The following is a 20,119-nucleotide window of genomic DNA, read 5'->3' on the forward strand; positions in this document are numbered from 1 at the left end:
AGTCCAAATTATTAAAACATAAATACATATTCAGAGAAAATATATTGAACCGTTTATATATATTTTCCAGATTTTAATTGCTTATAAATAAGTACATATTTTTTTTTTTTTTTTTTGTAAATAATAATAATAAAACAAAATATTTTTATATAGGTGTTTACCCAAAATTATAACCAAAAATTAAAACACTAAAATTTACGATTTTTGTTCTTAAATTTACGATATGTAAAATTAAATTAAAAAGCAAAAATATTTTTGTCCCTTGAGATAAAGCCCTACGTGTGAGACAACACTGAACAATGATTTAAGCTGAGGGGGGATGTTTTTTTTGTATGTGTCGTCAATTCCTCTTTGCGTTTTTGATTCTCAAGTATTTATGGGTTTCAACGGAAATATACTAAACAAACTTTGCAATGATTTTTCTTTTCGGAAATTTAGAAGGATTTTTAACAAAACTGTCAAAGATATTTGTTGGTATTAAATAAATAACTTCATGAAAAGATTTATTTTTATTTTATATTAAATTCATTGTAGTAGTACATAAATGTCCATGTATCAATTAGTATATAAATGATTTTAATGAAAAACTTTATTGAAAACTATTTTGTCATAAATTTAAATATAAATTAATTTTGCCTCAAATAACAATCTATTTTTTAGGTAATGGTAGAAAGATTTTTGAACTCTTCCTGCATGAAAAAGGATTGGTTATAATGAAATGGCCAAATAACTCGTTAAGAGATAGATTATTTAGAACAGTTGCACACAAAACTGTTAAAAAATATAATAAATAAAAGCGATAGTGTAAACTTTCTTTGGAATTTTGACGAAAGTCCTTTCTCTGTGCAAAATATGAATAAAGATTTACCAGCAGAAACTTTTATGAAAGCAATTTTTCTTGAGAGAAGTAAATATTTTGAAATTCACACACAATAAATCGCTAAAATATGATATTTGTAACATGTTTACAACAGCCAGATATATAAAGTTGGTTTCGTTCTTGATTCCCCATTTCAAGAAATATGCCAATTATACAGTTTCATACCTTATCCTGCGTTGCTCCTATGCTTACTTTACATTGCAAAAATAAAATGTAGAGACGATCTTCGCATGGTAGAATTAAGAAGGTAAAGTAATGCCATCATATATTTACCATTTTTTTCAAAATTATTCGGTTGACCACATTTCATTGTCAAAATTTATAATTAGAAATCCATTGTATACACAGAAATTAGAGATGGGAACCTCTTTTTTATTCAGAGAAATTTGACGGCGTAAAAAATGCATGTGGTATGTTATTTTTTATAACAATTCTTCAGAGTTTTGATTATTGGTCAGAACTGCAATAATATACAAAATTTTACAACTACATACAACCGATTTTCTCTTTATGAAATAAAAAAAATCAGATATTGTAGATTCTTACAGTTTTTGGAACAGAACATATTTTATTCTTCAACTGTTTTATGCTGTGCTTAGATCCCAAATGTTATCCGGATTACCCATATTAATTGCTTAGATGAATACAGGTAGATGTATCCATGGTTCAATAAGAAAGGTTGCTCAACTTCAAAGAAACTAGAAAAATTCAACTCTGTGCTGAAGTCTTATAGTTTTAAATAGGACAGTTGTTATATCTTTCCTGGATAGTCCAGTTTTGTTATCCCTTACTTTAGGAAAAGTGAAGGATAAAGTTCACATTATCGGGTTCTCATTATTACACCTTTCCTTTAAAATATACGTATTTTTTACAGAGGTATAACAAGCTTTTTGTAGAAGTAACTGGTAGTCGCTGAATTTTCTTCAAAATGCCATCTTAATTCTAGTTTAAAAATAATAAACAAAAATTATTTGTAATTAATTTTGTGAAATAAATTTATAATTTAGTTTCTCAATATTAGATAAACAATTTACGATATCCATTTTTTTATTTCAATTATTTTTGCTGTTATTGCCATATTTTAAACATAAAATATGGCAACATGAGTTCTGTAAACTTTACGCTAAAAGATAAATAGAAGAAGGTCTGACCTTTTGCTTATCGAACAGTTTATATTCAAATGAGTCTTGTAATAACGAAAAACGACCTATGTGTCCGTAAAGTTTACTGAATTAATGTTGTCATATTTTATATTGATAATATGGCAATAACAACAACATTTATTTACATAAAAAATGGATAACCCTAATCGGTTATTTTATATTGAAGAACTAAATTATAGATTTATTGATATAAGAACGGACCATAGCCTTTTAAAATCAAATAACCTTGCTCTCTGAGGAAGAAGTTGATGGACGATTCATGGATGCTGATGTCGAACAAATAAATTGTTTTTCCTTATTACAAGTTACATTTAAATATGAAGCTATCGGACACAAAAGGTCAGACCACCTTTCCTTTATATTTTAGTCATGGTAGAAGAATGCAGGAAGATGCATCAACGCATGGGAACATTGTTATATAAAACATTTTAAAATGTCTTAAAAAAAGATAGATTTTTAAATATTTTCTTAAACGTTGGCGTCGTTCTTAAGATATGCATTTTGAACAATTTTACCGAATTTGGATAACTTTTCATTCAAAATTTTCAATTTAAAAATTTGTTTGACAGTTTATTGTTCCAGCAGCTGTGTCCATGCGACTTCTTGTATTCTTATACAATGATTTTAACGTAAAGTTTACTGAATTCATGTTGCCATGCTCCATATTGATAATTATGCAATAATAGCAACATGTATTCAAATAACAATTAGACAAGTTTTTATTGAATTTCTAAATTAATAATTTATTTAAAAAATTAATTGCTAATTCGCTTTTGTCTTATTTTTAATTTTAAAATAAAGATTCCACGGTAAAAAATGCAGTGACTACCAGTCTCATTTACAGAATGCTTGCCATATCTCTGAAGAAATTCATGTTTTTTTTAATGAAAAATGTAATAAAGAAAACCTTATCGTTTACTTTTTCTAAAGTAAAAAAGCCAGAGTATAAAATGGAGATGTAAAAAAGGGCATTGGAACATTGTGTTTTTTGGCTGGTATAAAATGTACTGTACACATCGCACGTCACGTCACCAATAACTCCACTATCGACATATAAGGCTTGTATTATCAACCCTGGTATGTTGATTGCTGAATTCTGTTTAAATACGACTCTGTTGGTATTCAGCGTTGCGGCGGCATTTACTTCAAAATTTTCTTCATATTATTTGTCAACTGAACTTTTTAAACGAAACGAGCGTATTGCGCCGGCAATAATTTTTGGATTAAAGCAAGAAATTCGTATAAAATTCCTTCATAAGACACTATTCGAAAACAACAAATTGGATTCTCCATATTCTAAAGTAATTTTCATCTTCCTTTTATGTCTTTTAAACTACAACAACAATAAAATGGCTAACTATGAAAAGGAATGTAAAGAAATGCAATTTCTGACGCACAAGTATGTTGGTGAGATCACCAAGATATGGGAGCAACTATTCGAACAGGATGTGTGTCGAGAAAACTTGCGCAAATTGGTAGAGCATGCCAATAATTTCTACAAGGAATTGGTCGAGGAATCGTTGACGAGAAAATCCTATATCGAAGGAGAAATTAATGACTTGAAAAGGGAGGCGGAAAATCTAAAAAGATTGCTCAATGTGGATGTTGAGTTGCCAACGTATGACATGGAAAATGTGCCATTGCTGCGGGTGCAATCGGAGTTGGATAAAAGCTTGGAGGATTTGCGAGAGCAGTTGAGACTGCGAAAAGACCAAATATGTGAATTGTTGTTGGAGCAGGAAGCCTTGTGTGAGGAGCTAGGTGAACCACCACGTGCGCTTTTAGCAGATCCTTTGCCCACGGCGGAAGAAATTGAAGAATTTAGACAACATCTTGAGAGGCTGAGGGAGGAACGATCCGAGCGTTTAAATCGAGTGTCCACAATGCGTAGGGATATTAAGAATTTTCTACAAATTTTGGATTTACAAGTTAATACTGAAACGGAGGATCGTTTGCTCAATCATCGTGAAATTCCAATGAATAAGGAAACCTTCAATGGCCTGAAGAGAATGTACGACACCTTTGGATCACAAGTGCAGGAGTTACGAGAGACCATAGATGGTATGCGTAATAAAATTAGTACTCTTTGGGATCGTCTGCAAACCTCGCCAAATACACGCCACAAATTTAATCGTTACAAGGACTACAACCAGCATACCTACGATGTATTCTACAGTGAACTGCAACGCTGTGAACAACTGAAGAGCCAGAACATCAAACTGTATGTCCAGCAGATACGAGATGAAATTAGTGTCTGGTGGGACAAGTGTTTGAAGAGTGACAAACAGAGAGAACGATTTTCGGCGTTTACCTCCAGTTGTTACACTGATGACTTGTTGGACTTGCACGAACTGGAACTGGCCGACTGCAAACACCATTATGAGACCAATAAACAGATTTATGATTTGTTTGCAGATCGTAATATTTTGTGGGATCGGATGGCAGCTTTAGAGGCAAAGGCCTCGGAGCCGGGACGTTATAATAACAGAGGTGGCCAGTTGCTGAAAGAAGAAAAAGAACGTAAAACAATTGCCACTAAGCTACCTAAGATTGAACAACAAATCAGCGATTTAGTTAGGGAATATGAGGAAAGAGAACACTCACCATTCCTGGTTTATGGTGAAAATATCATTGAATATATGGCTAAGCAATGGGATAGAAAACGCAAGGATAAAGAACAATTGCAGTCGGCACGTAAAAACGCCTCCAAGACGCCAGGTCCATCGGCGACGAAGACAAATACCACTATGCGTACACCTATGTCCTTGAAAAATGCCACATCCATGTCGAGTTTGAGAAAAACGCCCTCCACAACTAATCTCAGCTCACAGCCGGCATTGTCTGCGCAAAAGCGAAGACTTCCCACGGATCGTGCTACGCCCATGGCCAAACGAAGTCTAATGCAAGCTTTGAATAGTCCCAGTGTTTTTCTCAAGCCCTCCACAACAAAAAACACGGGACAGCAGAGTAAACTGCTGGGGTCCGCATCAAAAGTCTCCACATTCAAATCACCAATGAAGAAAACGAAAATAATTGGAACTACCATCAGGCGACGCAGTGGTCGTCAAAGTAATGGCTTGAAGAAACGTAGATCCATCAATAAAAATAGTTCAATGACGAAAAACGTTCCTCGCATTGTGGTGCAGGAATGTCATTCATCTGATGGCTACACCACGGATTACAATGGCGACGATACATATGATTCTTTCCAAAAATGCATAGAACCAGCATCTAGATCATCAATTATTCAAGGCATTGGTCATCATTCATCGAGCAGCAGCAGTAGCAACACAACCAGGACACGACGTATGCAACAAGTGGTAATGGATGAAAATGCCCGTTTGGCAAAGCTGCCGAGACCACGACCACCACCAAGTCGTACGCCGTCCAAACAGAATGCCACACATCATGGCAGTATCACAAATTTGGCAAGAACACCAACAAACACGCATCATCATTCGCCCGTATCATGTTCGACGGGTCGTAAGTTGACAACAAAAAATTTACCCATTATAATTTAAGTTGACAAATTAATTAGTAATTTCAGTCCCAAGGTTTGTTTCCAGAAGAACAAGAAGAATAATGCAAATCAAATTCTCTTAGGTTTTTAAAATTTACGAAAAATCAATTTTCAATGGATGAAATTAATAATTTACTACATGCTCAATACGAATAATTTGCCATTGCCTCAAAGAGGCCAAATGCTGCCCTTCGTTCTTCTGGAAATTGACTTATTTATTCCGTTTTGTTTTTTATTTGGTGTTAGGTTTCTTATTCTATGTTGGTTTTGTTTTAATTCATAATAATGACACTTGTAATATGTACAACGGCATGATTTTGAAGAAAGAAATAGTGTGGACCAGAGCTTAAATGCTGTTTGAAAGTTTATTCCAAAACAACATAATTTCGTTTATATCTGGCAAAATAGGTATTTATATCCTTTGCCATTAAATTACTGAAAGTATATATTAATTTTGCCACTTTTCATGACTACAGCAGTATGAATTGATCTTCAGAACTATATATGTGAAATTTCTTATTGAGCTTTTAGCTTTTCAAATTAAAAAACTTAATGCCATTTCTCGTTTTAAATGGAAAAACGTGTTCACCACTAGAAATCTTCAAAATCGATGTAAAACTACAAATTTTCCTTTGTAATTGGAAATAATTTTTTAACTTGTAATTTGAGGATTCTGCTTTATATGCATAACATCAATTTTAAGAGAGCATTTGAAAAAAAAACAATGTCGTTTACATCTTGTGTTTCTCGTTACAAATCCAAATAACAAATTAATTTCTTTGAATTTCATATCCAGTGGAGAAATTGTAGTTTTACACACTTATATTTATTTTAATTTTTGCTTATTTCTAAGTATTCAGATTGTATTAATAGAAAAGAGCCATAATGTTCCACTCGAGAGGGTACCGTAAGACAAATTGCCGATAAGAGGGTTTATTGTAATTTTTTTAATCTTTATGGCTCAATTGCAATTTCAATTAATGTATTGTACGCTTATTTACGTTTTGCTTTTGTTTTTATTTTTTTTATGTTTGAAGTACATTTTTTAAAAGTGTGCTTTAAAGTTATGATATCTTAGAAATAATGGGCCATCAGATATTCACTTACAAACATATACTCTCAACTCAATAATTCGTCATGACATTTAAATAGTTAAACATTTTCTTCAAAGTTTTGAAAGCTAAATTGATATCACACACACAAATTTTTACCACAATTTTTCAGAGAACGTCAAAAATAATGAAATTTCAAAACTTTTTAGAAATTCCATGTATTTTTTTATAAACTGATATGACCACAAACATACAAATAACAAGTAGATATTGACCTTTTAACTAAGAAATGTTGTATATGTTCTTGACACCCAGTTCTAGATGATTCCACCCGTCCCTCATTAATATTTATTTAATAATTTTTAAGAGACACAAATTGAACATAACTTTTTAAAAAAATAAATGTGCTATTGATAAGGTTTTTTTTTAATAAAATGTATAAAATCACACTGAGCTTTTTTATTTTTATCGTATATATACTTTGAAAACAAGTGATTCTTTTGGTGGAATCTTTGGGCATAGCTTTAAAAAATTACAGCAATATCTGTGGAAGCAATCGAAATGTAAAGTGTTATTTTGGGACTGTACTAGAATTTAGACCTTTGCTGAGAAAACAAGAGACCAAATTCTTTTATTTAATATCGAAAAAAATATTGATCCACGCGTAAAAATGTCACAAACATGCCCGGTTATCGACGATGAAAACAAACGTCACTATGCTAACTCAAATGTTTTTGAAAAAAAATCACATCCAAGTCTAGTTTGAGAAAAAACGCTTTCCACAACTAATATCACAATCGTATTGTCTGCCCAAAAACGGGAACACTTCCCACTTGGCAACGCGTCATTTCTTTTGGCTCAGAACATCTCCCGATAATCGTCTCCAAAAGCAGGTCGCCCGATTTCATAACCTCTGAACGTCGCACTTTCCTTAACCATGAGAATGCTCACTGGATAATTCACCAACAGCCGCTTCAGAGAACTGCCCAACCCTTCTGATGTTCGGATAGCAGAAAGGATTTTCCGAAACGTAATCAAAGCTGCAGCCGCTCGCTATATACCTGCTGGAGATTAGCAAAAAAGTGATGATCTCCGTCGTACCAACCCTACTGATCCTAGAATCAGTGATTTGACAGTGGAAGTCAACCGGTGGGTACAGGAGCATGAGAGGAAAAAGTAGCTAAACAATCTGAAGTGTTGCACCGATAACGGCTAAGTCGCTCTCCAACACTGGAAAAAGGATGACTCACTTGTAACGGTGACTGATCCGAAGAGGTGCGCTGGGTATTTTAACCGACAATTTGTCGAGCACCCCGAGTGCGACAGGGCGAAACGAGGAGTACTACGTCGTATCAGATTTCTTCCCGCCGAGGGAGAGGGGGGGGGGGGGGGGGGGGGGGAACCACAACAGTTTACGAAGGGTGGTGTTGCAAATGTAATCCCGAACGGTAAGTCATCCAAAGCGTTCGGCCCAGACTGAATCTCAATGGTAATGCTGAATTAGCTGGATACGCCGGGAGTCGAATACCAAACCAAAGTTCTCAACCTGTCGCTAGCCACCCATAATACCCGAAGCCTGGAAAATGGGTCGGTTGGTCCCGCTACAGAGGCTAGGCAAGGATGCCAGTAAAGGCCAGTGACAAAGACTTTTGAGGCTTTACTTCTCCCCAGCATTAGAGGAAGTTGCCAACCATCAGCACGGATTCCGTCCACAACATAGTAATAGTATTAACGCCATTTCCACACACATTAGTAGAGGATTGAAACAGAACAAGTCGTGTGACAGAACACTGTTGGTAGCCCTTGACCTATGAAAGGCATTTGATACGATCAATCATGACATACTATTTGAGGACGTGCAAGAAACAACAGAGAATCCAGACCCCACAAAGTATATATATTCTTGATCAGCATAAAATTCTATGTCGATTTAGCGATGCCCGTCCGTCTGTGGAAATTACTCTAGCTTCCGAATGAAATGAAGTAGATTGATAAAATTTTGCTCGAATGTATGTTATGTCTGCAGGAAATTTAGTATTGAAAATGGGCCATGTAGGTCCACGTTTTGCTATGGCCCCCATATAACCGTACCTCCCGATATTCGGTATGTTGATGATTTTAGCGACATTATTCACCGAAATAGTTTCAAATTTGGTATTTGAAGTAAGTAATGAATACTACAGAATAAGACAAAAAATTGTCTGTGCAGGTCCACGTCTTCGTATAGCCCCCATATAACGGTACCTCCCCATATTCGGTATTTTCATGATTTTAGCGAATTTATTTACCGGAATTGTTTCAAATTTGATATTTTAAGTTCAAATGGATAGCCTACGACAGAAAATTGTCTGTGCAGGTCCACGTCTTCGTAGAGCCCCCATATAACGATACCTCCCGATATCCGGTATTTTGATGATTTTAGCGAATTTTTTCACCGGAATTGTTTCAAATTTGGTATTTAAAGTTCGTAATGGATACTACAACCTAAGACAGAAAATTGTTTGTGTAGGTCCACCTCTTCGTTAAGCCACCATATAACGGTACTTCCCGATATTCGGTATTTTAATGATTTTAGTGACATTTTAACCAGAATTGTTTCAAATTTGATATTTAAAGTTCGTAATGGATACTACAGCCTACGACAGAAAACTGTCTGTGCAGGTCCACGTCTTCGTATAGCCCCCATATAACGGTACCTCCCGATATTCGGTATTTTGATTTTATCTACATTATTACCGATTTTTTTTTAAGTTTTGCATTTGAATCTTGTAATGGCTTATGACAAATGTTACCTACGCATGTTCATGTCGTCGTATTCGGATTTTATTGTTTTTGAGAATTGCCAATTTCGTTCCAAATGGTGGAGGGTATTCAAATTTCGGCCCGGGCGAACTTACAGCTTTTTTACTTGTTAAAAATAAATAAACTTGTTCCCTTATACTTAAAGTTCTTAAAAAATAAAATGGATGATAAGACCCCCATTGAATTGATGGTGAAGGGCTTGAGTGTTCTCAGAGCTGCCTGACTATCGACGTACATAGCCAAAAAAAATTCCATTGTTACGTCATCATGCTGTCGCAGTGGCCTCCTGCACCAATGCCATCTTATATCCATATTATTAAATCACATAGTACACAAGTCTTCCGATTTATATCTTAAAGGGTGTTTTATTTTGGGACACATGCACTTATTAATTAAATTATAATAATAAAACGATTAAACGTACCTACATAAATCCGAAAATGCAATTAAGTAGAAGCAGGGAAAATCCCTCGAGATATATAGTAAATTATAAATAAAATGTCGCATACTTAAAATAATAATAATAATAATGACTGAGATGTTGACATTTTTGATGACTGGATTGGAATAAGCAGTCGACCTACAATGTCAATGTTGCAATTACTCGATTATAGCTCGTTCATCCATCAAGTTTACATCGAGCATTTGGAAAATATTTACATTCGAATGTTCTGAATTATTTGACATAATGAAACCTTATTATTTACTTGCATTTTTGCTCCGAAGTTATAAGAGAATTTGAACACTTTCACAAAAATTTTTGTACACCTAAGTAGATAAATACAAAGTCCTGTTCCTTATCCTTTTGCAAATATTCAAACTAATGAATGAGAGATATTTCTGTTATTCTGTTTTAACGGCCGACATACAACTACTGGGCTTCTTGAAGAAATCATTTCAAAGATTTCGAAGTAAATTTTGTACAATTGGTGTGTAAAAAAAACTATATTTAAACCGTCGTTCAATTACCCAACACATGCGAGGTGTTTGCCATTACTTTATGTCGATTAGTTTTCAAATGCTTGTCCAATTGTTTGTACGTGAAAAATTTCTTATCGCAATCGGTACATTTGAACGGCTTTTCCGCATGAACTTCTCGAAAATGTTTTTGTAGATTATCCTTACGTTTGAATGCCTTTTCACAGAATAGACATTGGAATGGCCGGAGATCGGTATGTATGAGCATGTGTCGCCTTAAGTTACGTTGCATTTTAAATTGCACAGAGCACACATTGCAATGAAAGGAATTGGTGAAGGGGTCACGTTTAAATGTCCGTTCATTTAGTGGTAATAGGTGACTATATAATTCTCTGTATGAACGTTCTGCTTTATTGGGATTAAAATGCCGTCTACCTTTTCTCGTCTTAGTTTTATTTACGGTATGTTCATCATCATAGTTGAGCACCGCTTCGTCATCATCGTCTGGTTGTCCACATGAATCCATAAATCCAACATCATTTTCATCTGAGTAGCTATTGGAAACCATATACTTCAGAGATTTGTCGTAAACATCATGCTGTTTGGTAGATATAATATTTCCTGCCGACGAAACCATGCTTTTTGTTTCGGTTTGAGCTTCAGTTTTGATACTAGGCGTTGCCACAACATTTCCCTCATTATCAATGGGGCAACAATAAGAATCCATAATTTCGATAGGCTCAACTAAAAATAAAGATGATCAAATAATTTTATTAACATTCATGCAGAGAAGTACAGTACTTCAAAATATTTTCCATTAAGAAAAATCATTTCAAACATCCATATCTATTTAAACAGACTATGCTAGTTTTGTTGAAACAACCCCAAAATTATTTCTTAAGTAAATACCATAAAACTCAAATTGTTTCCAATTGCACTTGTCCTAGGTTTACGTACAAGAACGCACATGCAATCAACCTTACCCTCAGATAAGGTAAAGGGCACCCATTACTCTACATAGTTTATTGAAATAGGACAAGTCAATTGTTTACATGTGTGTGTGAACAAAAAATTTGAAGGAATGTGATAACAACCATTCCGTAAAAATAAAGTCATGATTATTACTTCAATTGGAAAGGAAATTATATTAACTTTGACATTCCGTTTAACGATGTCCGTCTGTCTGTCTGTCTTTTGAAATCTATCTATCGATACAGCCCACATTATTTGAGGTAGAGCGTCAAAATTTAGCAGAATAATTTGTATTGTGTCTGGGATGGTTGGTATAGAAAATTTGATATATATCTGTCCACGTGTTGGTATAGTCCCCATATAACGATACCTTCCGATATTCGGCATTTTGATGGTTTTTACCACATTTTTTCACGGATGTGTCTATAAATTGGTATTTGTTGGTCATAATGGGTTCTAGCTCCGGTGGCTAAACATTGCATGTATAGGTCCACGATTTGGTATAGCCCCTATATAATGGTACCTCAAAACATTCAGTATTTTGATGATTTTTGCCAAATCTCTGCGGATTTTTCAAAAAATTGGTATTTATGTGTCCTAATGCGTTCTAGCTCCGTTGCCGAAATATTGTTTGTATAGGTACACGTTTTTGTATAGCCCCATATAACGGTACCTCCCGATATTGTGACATTTTCCCACGAATATGACCAAAATTGGTATTTGTGGGACACAATGGGTTCTGATGTTTCCTTTACCCTAAGGTAGAGGGTATTAAAAATTTGGCCTGGCCGAACTTAATGTTTTTACTTGTTATAAATGCAACGAATATCTTTATATTTAGTTTTGTGCATCTGAGATAGGTTTATTAATGATTTGTTCCACAACTGCAAAAATGTAAACTTTTTACTACAATAACCGTCTTTTTCTTTATGATATCGAAGATAATTGCAAAACTGAAACAAAGCATAAGGCAGGTATATAGAGCAGCAAAAAAAGGCTTTCTCAAAAAAGTCATTTGATTTTGAATTGAATTAGAAATCAGTAGTGAAATTTTGCAACTTGTTTGACATTACCAAAACATTTTTAATAAAAGAACGCTATTTCTATCTGTAGGTCTTGAAATGGGCAATAACAGACCACTTCAAAACCACTTTTCTACAAAGGTTTCAAACAAGAGGTGTTATTTTCAATTAACCGACAAGAACCGCTATTTCTAAGATTGGAATGATACACGCTTCCACAAAGCATTGACATATTTACAATTCACCACAAAAATCTGTCGTAATACTTAAGCTTTGATGGTGTGGATAATAAAACCCGTTCACGTTAGTCAAGAACAACTGAGAGAATTGCTGCTGTAGCCCAAAGCTTTGAGAAAATCCAGATTTATCCATTCCTCGTCGTATTTTGCATGAAGACTTGAATCTCAATTCTTATTAAGTTCAATTAAAGTAAGAACTTATCCGTTCAGCAACTTTCTCATGTTTAGGGTCCTTAAAATGCATGAAACTGATCCGAAATTTCATCCAAATCATCCTGACTGATGAGGCCTATTTCTACTTCGTTGTTTTGCCTCGGCTTATGGTCTTAGGTTAGGTTACAGGATGTGCAGCCACACGAGAGTTGGCAACTTCGTGGTTTTGCCTAGGTTCATGGTCTTAGGTTCGGTCTGCTTAACTCGGAGAACATTGTGTTCATCTTAGGAAGATTTAGTGATGAAAGTAAAGATATAAATTTAAACAAGTAAAAAAGCTTTAAGTTCGGTCGGGTCGAATTTTGAATACCCTCCACCATTTGGAACGATTTTGGCAATTTTCAAAAAAAATAAAATCCGTTAAAAATTCTGTTATAATCTTAAAAATACCAAATGTATCCGTCATATTAGGGTCCAAACAATGGCGTAGACCTGCAGCCATAACAATATTCAAATGCGAAACTTGAAAACAGATCGGTGAATAATGTAGCTAAAATCATCAATATAGGGAGGTACTATTATATGGGGGCTATACACAACATGTGAACCTGCACAGACAATTTTCTGCCTGAGGCTGCAGTATGCATTACGAGCTTCAAATACCAAATATGAAACAATTCCGATGAATGATGTTGCTAAAATCATCAAAATACCGAACATCGGGAGGTACCGTTATATGGAGGCTATACGAAGGCGTGGACATGCACAGATAATGGAGGTACCGTTATATGGGGGCTATACGAAGACGTAGACCTGTACACACAATTTTCTGTCTTATGCTGTAGTATCCATTTCGAACTTCAAATACCAAATTTGAAACAATTCGCTAAAATCATCAAGATACCGAATATCGGGAGGTACCGTTGTCACATCACACATTTTCAATACCAAATGTCCTGCAGACACAAATTTTATCAATCTACTTCATTTCATTCGGAAGCTAGAGTGATTTCCACAGACGGACAGACATCACTATATCGACATAGAATTTTATGCTGATCAAGAATATATATATATACTTTGTGGGGTCAAAAATGTATATTTCAAGGTGTTACAAACGGAATGACAAACTTAATATACCCTCCATGCTATGGTGGAGGGTATAAAAAAAGTAGGAATAGAAAATATCTAGTAATCTAAAGGTTTAACTAGTCATGATATGCTTTTAGCAAACCTATAAATGTTGATGGGATCTACGTCTAAGATGAACGTTAGAGTTTATATCTTCCACCTGACCATCTTGAGGTCAAATATCTGACCAGTGTGACCAGTCAATATATCACCGCGAATTTTTTCTAATATGAAGGTATATTACCATTTGGTTTTTTTGTGTCATCATTGTGTTCAACCTAACACGTCTGCTTAAATGGCCTCTTATTAATATTTGAAAAAATGAAAATATAAAACGCTTTCTTTTGTGAACATTTCCCACAAATTGGTTTATTGCATAAAATTTTTTTTTTTTATAAATTAAAAGTTTTCTACAACTAGACTAAAAACTAAAACTTATATAATTACAAATTAGTTATATTACAATTGTGTGGGGGGAGGTGGATGTGGTGGTGGCAAAATTGTTGCATCCATCGATGTTGCTGCCGCATGGGCGACTGCCAAACCAACAGAAGCCATTGGATTTAAGAGGTGATGGCCCAAATATAATGGTGGCGTGGATGAATTATCAACATTGTGCTGTATTGTTGATACAGCTGGTGTTGTTGTTGTCGTTATTGTTGGCAACGACTCAGTTCCTTGCATTTGTTCATCTGCCGATAACATTTCATCGTTCGGACCACCAGTACCGGTCGAAACTTCACCTGGTTCAGCTTTACGCAAACGTCCCGTAAACGAAGTTACAACAATCCCGTGAACCGTTCTCAAATGAGCATTAAGGCCGTATCGTTGAAGAAAAGCAGCACTACATATATCACAGCGAAAACGTTCGCCAGTGTGTCTGCGAATGTGGGCCTTCAAATCATTACTTTGTGCAAAGGCTTGGGGGCATTGATTACATTTATAAGGCTTTTCACCGGTATGAGTTCGCATGTGTATGGTCAGATTGTAGGGACGATGGAAACCTTTGCCACATAAATTACATAGATTTGGTTTCAGACCAATGTGATATCTAAATGAAATAGAAAAAAAGCGATTAATCTTATCATGTGATTAAGGGGAAACAAATGAGAGCGAACCTTTCGTGCATTTTCAAATCAGTACTACGTGGAAAACCCTTTTCACAAAATCGGCATTTGTATGGTTTTTCTCCTGTATGACGCCTCATGTGAATTTTCAGGTATTCATTACGCTGAAAAGAGTCTCCACATATGCTACACAGGAAATTCCTTGGTTGTGTGTGCTCCTTTTTCTGGTGCTCCTTCATTTGTTCCTTTTCGCTAAACGTTTCCGGACAATGTTTACAGGCATACAGCCTGTCGGTGTGCAACAACTTATGTTTTACCAAATATGTCTTTGTTGTAAACTTCTTTTCACACATGTCGCATTCATATTGGGGTTTGGGTGCCGAAGGATTTTTATTGTGTCGTGTCTCAATGTGCCGCAGTAAATGATCTTTACGTCCATAGGCATTGTCGCAGCGATCACATTTGAAATTCTTTTCGGCGTGTATACTTTGTATGTGTTTTTGAAGATGATCTGATCGGGTGAAACCTTTGCTACAGAATTTACAAATATGAGGTTTTTCATTACTATGGGACAGCATGTGTCGTAGCAAATGATTGTAGCGGGTGAATGTACGATTGCACTCCTTACAACGATTATCTTCGGGATTTGTGGAAACATGACGGCGACGTGGCTTTCTGGATTTGATCGCAGTTGAAGAAGATGCCTTATTTTCTTTCGAAGATTTTTTATTGTTTTTATACTTTTCTTTTTTTGTGACATGTTCGTCATCATGCTCTTCATCATCATCATCATCATCATCATTGTCATCATCGTCTTCTTCCTCATCATCATCGTCATTTTCTTCTTCTTCCCCATCATCATCATCTTCGTCGTCAGGTTTGGAATCATTATCGCTGCTATTTTCATCACTATGATGATCATCACCAAAATAGTGAAATGGTTCATCTTCAATGTGGCCAGGCTCCAGTTTCTCTGGAGGCAATTCGGATTTCTGGGAGGCCGTGGTATGAACAGTGGGCTTAGTATCTTCCAATGAACCATCTTCATTCAATTTAGCCAGCTTTTCCGTTTTAATACCATCATTCTCGTCCGAATTTTCAACTGAAAGCAAATAGGAATTTCAAAATAAATGGACTTTAATGAACATGTATTCAACATTTTAATACGAACCCTTAAGAATATTTAAAATTTGTTTTAACTTGATCTTTCACAGTATTTTCACATTTTAATTTAATTAGGAATTTATAGCACAATTATTATTGTTTTGATGAATTTAGTGGCTAAGTGGCTATTCCACTCTATTTACTCATGGTTAGCCAATATGATAATGTATTTGCAAGATACAATCAATGCTTGTTTAAGGGGGAGGAAACTCACCTTTAATAGAAACTTCAGGTTGAGGGAAATTTTCCACAAAATGTTTAACATCTTCGTCGTTCATGTCATTGAAACTGTTCTGGTCTTGTCCCTCATCATCACTTGAGAATGGATTAATGGCTGCTTCAGTTGTTTCATTTTGACTTGTTGTTCCCCCTTCAACGTCATCATCTTCGTTACAATAATCTGGCCAGTGACTACTGTAGTTGTTGAGGGTCGTTGCCTGATTGTCTGAAGTGTTGATTTGTATTTCAGGTTCATCCAGTGATACCTTTGAACTAAAGATAAGATTTAGAAATTTAATTAAAGAAATAAACTTTTGATAAATACAGGGTGAGATAAAAAAACTGCAACAAAGTCAAACGCCATAATTTTACATTTTTTTGTACATTTTATTGAATGAAAGCAAACAATGTCGGAAATAGCATCAAACTTTAGAATAAGTTTAGATTTCGAATTGGGCACCTTTGGCACAAATTAAGGCCCTCATACGCTGCCCGAATATTGCTTGCGGTATTTTGGCCCATTCCCAGCGAAGCGCTTGCGTGAGGTGATCGACACTTTGGTATTTTTTAGTGCCAACCTTACTTTCCAAAATTCTCCAGACACAATAGTCCAACGGATTGATATCCGGAGATTTTTGTGGCCATTGTGCGCTGGAAATGAAGCGAGGAACCTCATTTTTTAACCATTCTTGGGTGGCGCGTACTGAGTGCGATGGTGCTGAGTCCTGTTAGAATGTCCAAGGTCTGCGGCCAAAATGTTTGCGTGCCCAAGGCTTTAATACACCCCCCAGAATATTTTCGCTATAATATTCGGTGTTTATTCTGATGCAACGGTCGATTATTACGAGCGGAAAACCACATTCACTTTCGGCCAAGCAAAGCAACTCTTTAGCTCTTTCGAGTTTATTTTTTCTGTTGCGGTGTAAGTTCTTGCACTCTTTTGGAATTTCAATGGCTTTACCCCGCACTCATTTTTCAATATTTGCCGAGCCATTTTCGGGCACTGCGACGCGGGTTTCGATCAAATCGCTTCTTCACTTTTCGAACCATTTCCGCTGATGTTGCTGTTTGACGTCGGGCTACGCTACTAGTATCACGGTACGAGACACAAAAGATTTATTCACATTTAAATGCTGGAGTGCTCCAACGATACCCACTTGTGGTTTTCCAGTCAAATATAAAGAAATCACACTATCACGCTTGAATTCCATCACGAATACCCTTTTTTCTGGAAAATTCTCACCAGAATGCTTTTGGAAGCTTGTAAACAATATAATGAGCTGTCACTGGAATAATTTTAACAGCTGTCCGGCGAGTGGCTTAGAAATGACAGCAGTTTGAAGTTGGTTGCAGTTTTTTTTACCTCACCCTGTATAGAGGAGAAAATAGCTATCTGGCATATTTGTTTCACCCCCTGGTTTTGAGTCTAAAAAGAACCCACAGCAAATGGATTGTGAACACATGATTAGCGTAGCATTTATGTAAGCACATCATACGAGTTAAGAAATCTTGCGTGTTTGATTTTTTTTAAATCCTCTCAAAATACAACAAGAAAGCGGGCTAAGACAGAGTTGTAGTCTTAACCCGCTTTCTTGTTGTATTTTGAGAGTTCATTTTGTCTCTATCTATGAAGAAGGCACTTTGAAAAAAAAGTTGAAACAAAATATTCTGAGAACAACGATCCTATTCCGGATTTTAGAACCGAGATTTCAAGGTATAAAGCGAAGAGTACAGAAGTTATTCTTATGTTCCCACCCGTGCATATGATCCTGAGGCACTTGCACGCAGTTCTCCGTCTTTGGACCGTGACGCGACCTACTCTCTAAAGCAGTTACATATTTAGCAAGCTGCATCTTTGCCGCAATGGGAAGAATATTTCTGACTAAGGTCGATTAGTTTATGGTGATATCGTTTGCTCCTTTCGAAAGTGATATGTTTCCCCAATATTTTCTAGGAGCTCGAATAATTGTCTATCGGATTTTGACGACGTCTGAAGTCGATGTATCTATCTTCCTCATGCAAATGGCTAAAGTTAAAAATTGTTCGTTCCTTTTGTTAATATCGTTTCATATAACTTTCCATGAAACTTTGACATTGGGGTGCTGAGAACGATCCGCCAAGGATTCGAGCATTTCTCTATTTGAGAAATTTCCTTATTCCTAAATTCAACTTGCCTGGTGTGAATTGGTCATACTTTACCATTAAAATTTTTTCCCTCTGTTTTCTATCTTTTGCATCTCAATTGATAAACTTTCTTTCACCTAACCAATATATGAAGGAATCATCCGATTCCAAATTAGGATGATTTTTCGAACAAGCCCCGGGTCTTCAAATTATTCCAATCAAAAGTAATGTATCACCCCACCTCTTGCATTTGGGCCCATAACTCCCACATATACCATCATCTATCAATGTATACTTACATATTCAATTTCTCATCCTTAATTTTATGCACCTTAATCAAATGTCGTTTAAGATGATCCTTGCGCGTAAATTCCCTTGCACAAATATAGCATTTAAAATCACAACGTATTCCCTCGTCGGGGTGTGCCGTCGACAAATGGACTTTCAGTTGACCCAAATGATTGAACTTCCCCCCACAGACACGGCACTTTTTCCCATCGTATATGTGGCTGGCGGCCCGATGTTGGCGCAATTCATTTTCGGCAAAAAATTTCAATGGGCAGGACTCACACTGGAACACCGTACTTTTATCCGTTTGTGTATACTTATGGGCTATGCTATTGCCGCCGATGGTGGTGTCGACTGTTGTGGGCGCACCTTTGTTCTCATCCTTCTGTTGAGACGCCCAGTTTATATCATACACTGATTTTAGTCTGCAGTATGCCTCCTCGGTTTGGCGTTTAAAATTATGGGCGTTTCGGGCCAATTCCCTACAGTTAAGGCAAATATTTGTGGGTAGTTTGTCATTGCGTTCCACCGGGTATTTTGTACATTCAGTCAGAATATCAGCTACAGAATTTTCGAAGCCCGTTTGTACTTCAAATATAGGATACAAATTGGGATCTGCATGCATGCAAACACGACATATCGAAATATTGTTCTCGTCGTCCACCACACTGGCCATTTTGTGCAATTGAAATTGGCCCAAATTGGCAAAACTTTGTCGTTTTTTAGTTTTTTAATTCTGTTAAGAGTAAATAAACATTTCTATCCAGACTCCGAAGCAAAACAATTTGTTTTTGGCGGCGGCGGTTTATCAGGTGTCAAGCAATCAGCATTGTTGTTCTCTTCTTCCTATGTACTCTGTATAAAAACATCCCTGCGGGGAAATAAATTTTTCGATATGAACATAAGGCAAAATATTAAAAATTAAAAAACTGAAGTTAATCAAAAAGTAAGACAAAGCTAAATGAATCAATTATTGAAACAAAGCAACGAGAGAGACTCTGGTGTCTTGGTTTATTCTAAATTAACATATTTATGTTGATGGTTTCCCGGGATCAGGGTAAAAATACCTACCTCTGGGAAAAATTTTGAAAAAATCGAAGATTTTTTACTAAACTTGGGTTGTTCCCAGAACTGCAAGAATGTTAAAATTTTTACTACGATAACCCATTTTTCCTCTATGATATTGAAAAAAGTTGCAAAACTAGTAGATTCTTGCAGGTTCTGGAACGGACATTAATTTATTTCAAATATAAAACATTCGAAACATGGAACATCCTTAGAGATATATAGAACATGATTTTGGAATTAATCTTCTCTTTTCATTCAGTTTTCACATTTTTTGTTTGTTTATTGTTTTGTTTTATATAATCAATGCAACAAGTTGCTTTGTTTATTTGATATAAAA

At 35.6% G+C, this 20,119-nt stretch overlaps 3 protein-coding genes across 3 annotated transcripts; 1 reads left to right on the forward strand and 2 right to left on the reverse strand.

Annotated features, from left to right (window-relative positions):
- Positions 1–3,143: 3,143 nt before the first annotated feature.
- Positions 3,144–6,265, forward strand: LOC101895060 (protein regulator of cytokinesis 1). The gene has a single exon (XM_005176605.4). It carries the CDS (start codon positions 3,393–3,395, stop codon positions 5,562–5,564), a length of 2,172 nt encoding a protein of 723 aa, XP_005176662.1. The 5' UTR covers positions 3,144–3,392; the 3' UTR covers positions 5,565–6,265.
- Positions 6,266–9,762: 3,497 nt separating this feature from the next.
- LOC101895235 (zinc finger protein 16-like) lies at positions 9,763–12,197 on the reverse strand. The gene is made up of 2 exons (XM_005176606.2): positions 12,115–12,197; positions 9,763–11,079 (listed from the first exon to the last, which is right to left on the reverse strand). The coding sequence occupies exon 2, from the start codon at positions 11,060–11,062 to the stop codon at positions 10,379–10,381; it is 684 nt and encodes a 227-aa protein (XP_005176663.1). The 5' UTR covers positions 11,063–11,079; positions 12,115–12,197; the 3' UTR covers positions 9,763–10,378.
- Positions 12,198–14,190: 1,993 nt separating this feature from the next.
- LOC101895409 (zinc finger protein 420) lies at positions 14,191–19,519 on the reverse strand. The gene is made up of 4 exons (XM_011297908.3): positions 18,726–19,519; positions 16,298–16,575; positions 14,971–16,021; positions 14,191–14,903 (listed from the first exon to the last, which is right to left on the reverse strand). The coding sequence occupies exons 1-4, from the start codon at positions 19,388–19,390 to the stop codon at positions 14,312–14,314; spliced, it is 2,586 nt and encodes an 861-aa protein (XP_011296210.1). The 5' UTR covers positions 19,391–19,519; the 3' UTR covers positions 14,191–14,311.
- Positions 19,520–20,119: the final 600 nt, after the last annotated feature.

Source organism: Musca domestica, unplaced genomic scaffold (assembly GCF_030504385.1).
Source record: "Musca domestica strain aabys unplaced genomic scaffold, Musca_domestica.polishedcontigs.V.1.1 13, whole genome shotgun sequence".
In the NCBI taxonomy this organism is placed as follows: Eukaryota; Metazoa; Arthropoda; class Insecta; order Diptera; family Muscidae; genus Musca; species Musca domestica.

Coding starts and splice junctions, on each gene's coding strand:
- LOC101895060 (XM_005176605.4), top strand. CDS start 3,393: ATGGCTAACTATGAAAAGGAATGTAAAGAAATGCAATTTCTGACGCAC.
- LOC101895409 (XM_011297908.3), bottom strand. CDS start 19,390: ATGGCCAGTGTGGTGGACGACGAGAACAATATTTCGATATGTCGTGTT. Junction 16,022..16,297: donor ACCTGAAGTTTCTATTAAAG/GTGAGTTTCCTC, acceptor ATTTGCTTTCAG/TTGAAAATTCGGACGAGAAT. Junction 14,904..14,970: donor GATTTGAAAATGCACGAAAG/GTTCGCTCTCAT, acceptor TATTTCATTTAG/ATATCACATTGGTCTGAAAC.
- LOC101895235 (XM_005176606.2), bottom strand. CDS start 11,062: ATGGATTCTTATTGTTGCCCCATTGATAATGAGGGAAATGTTGTGGCA.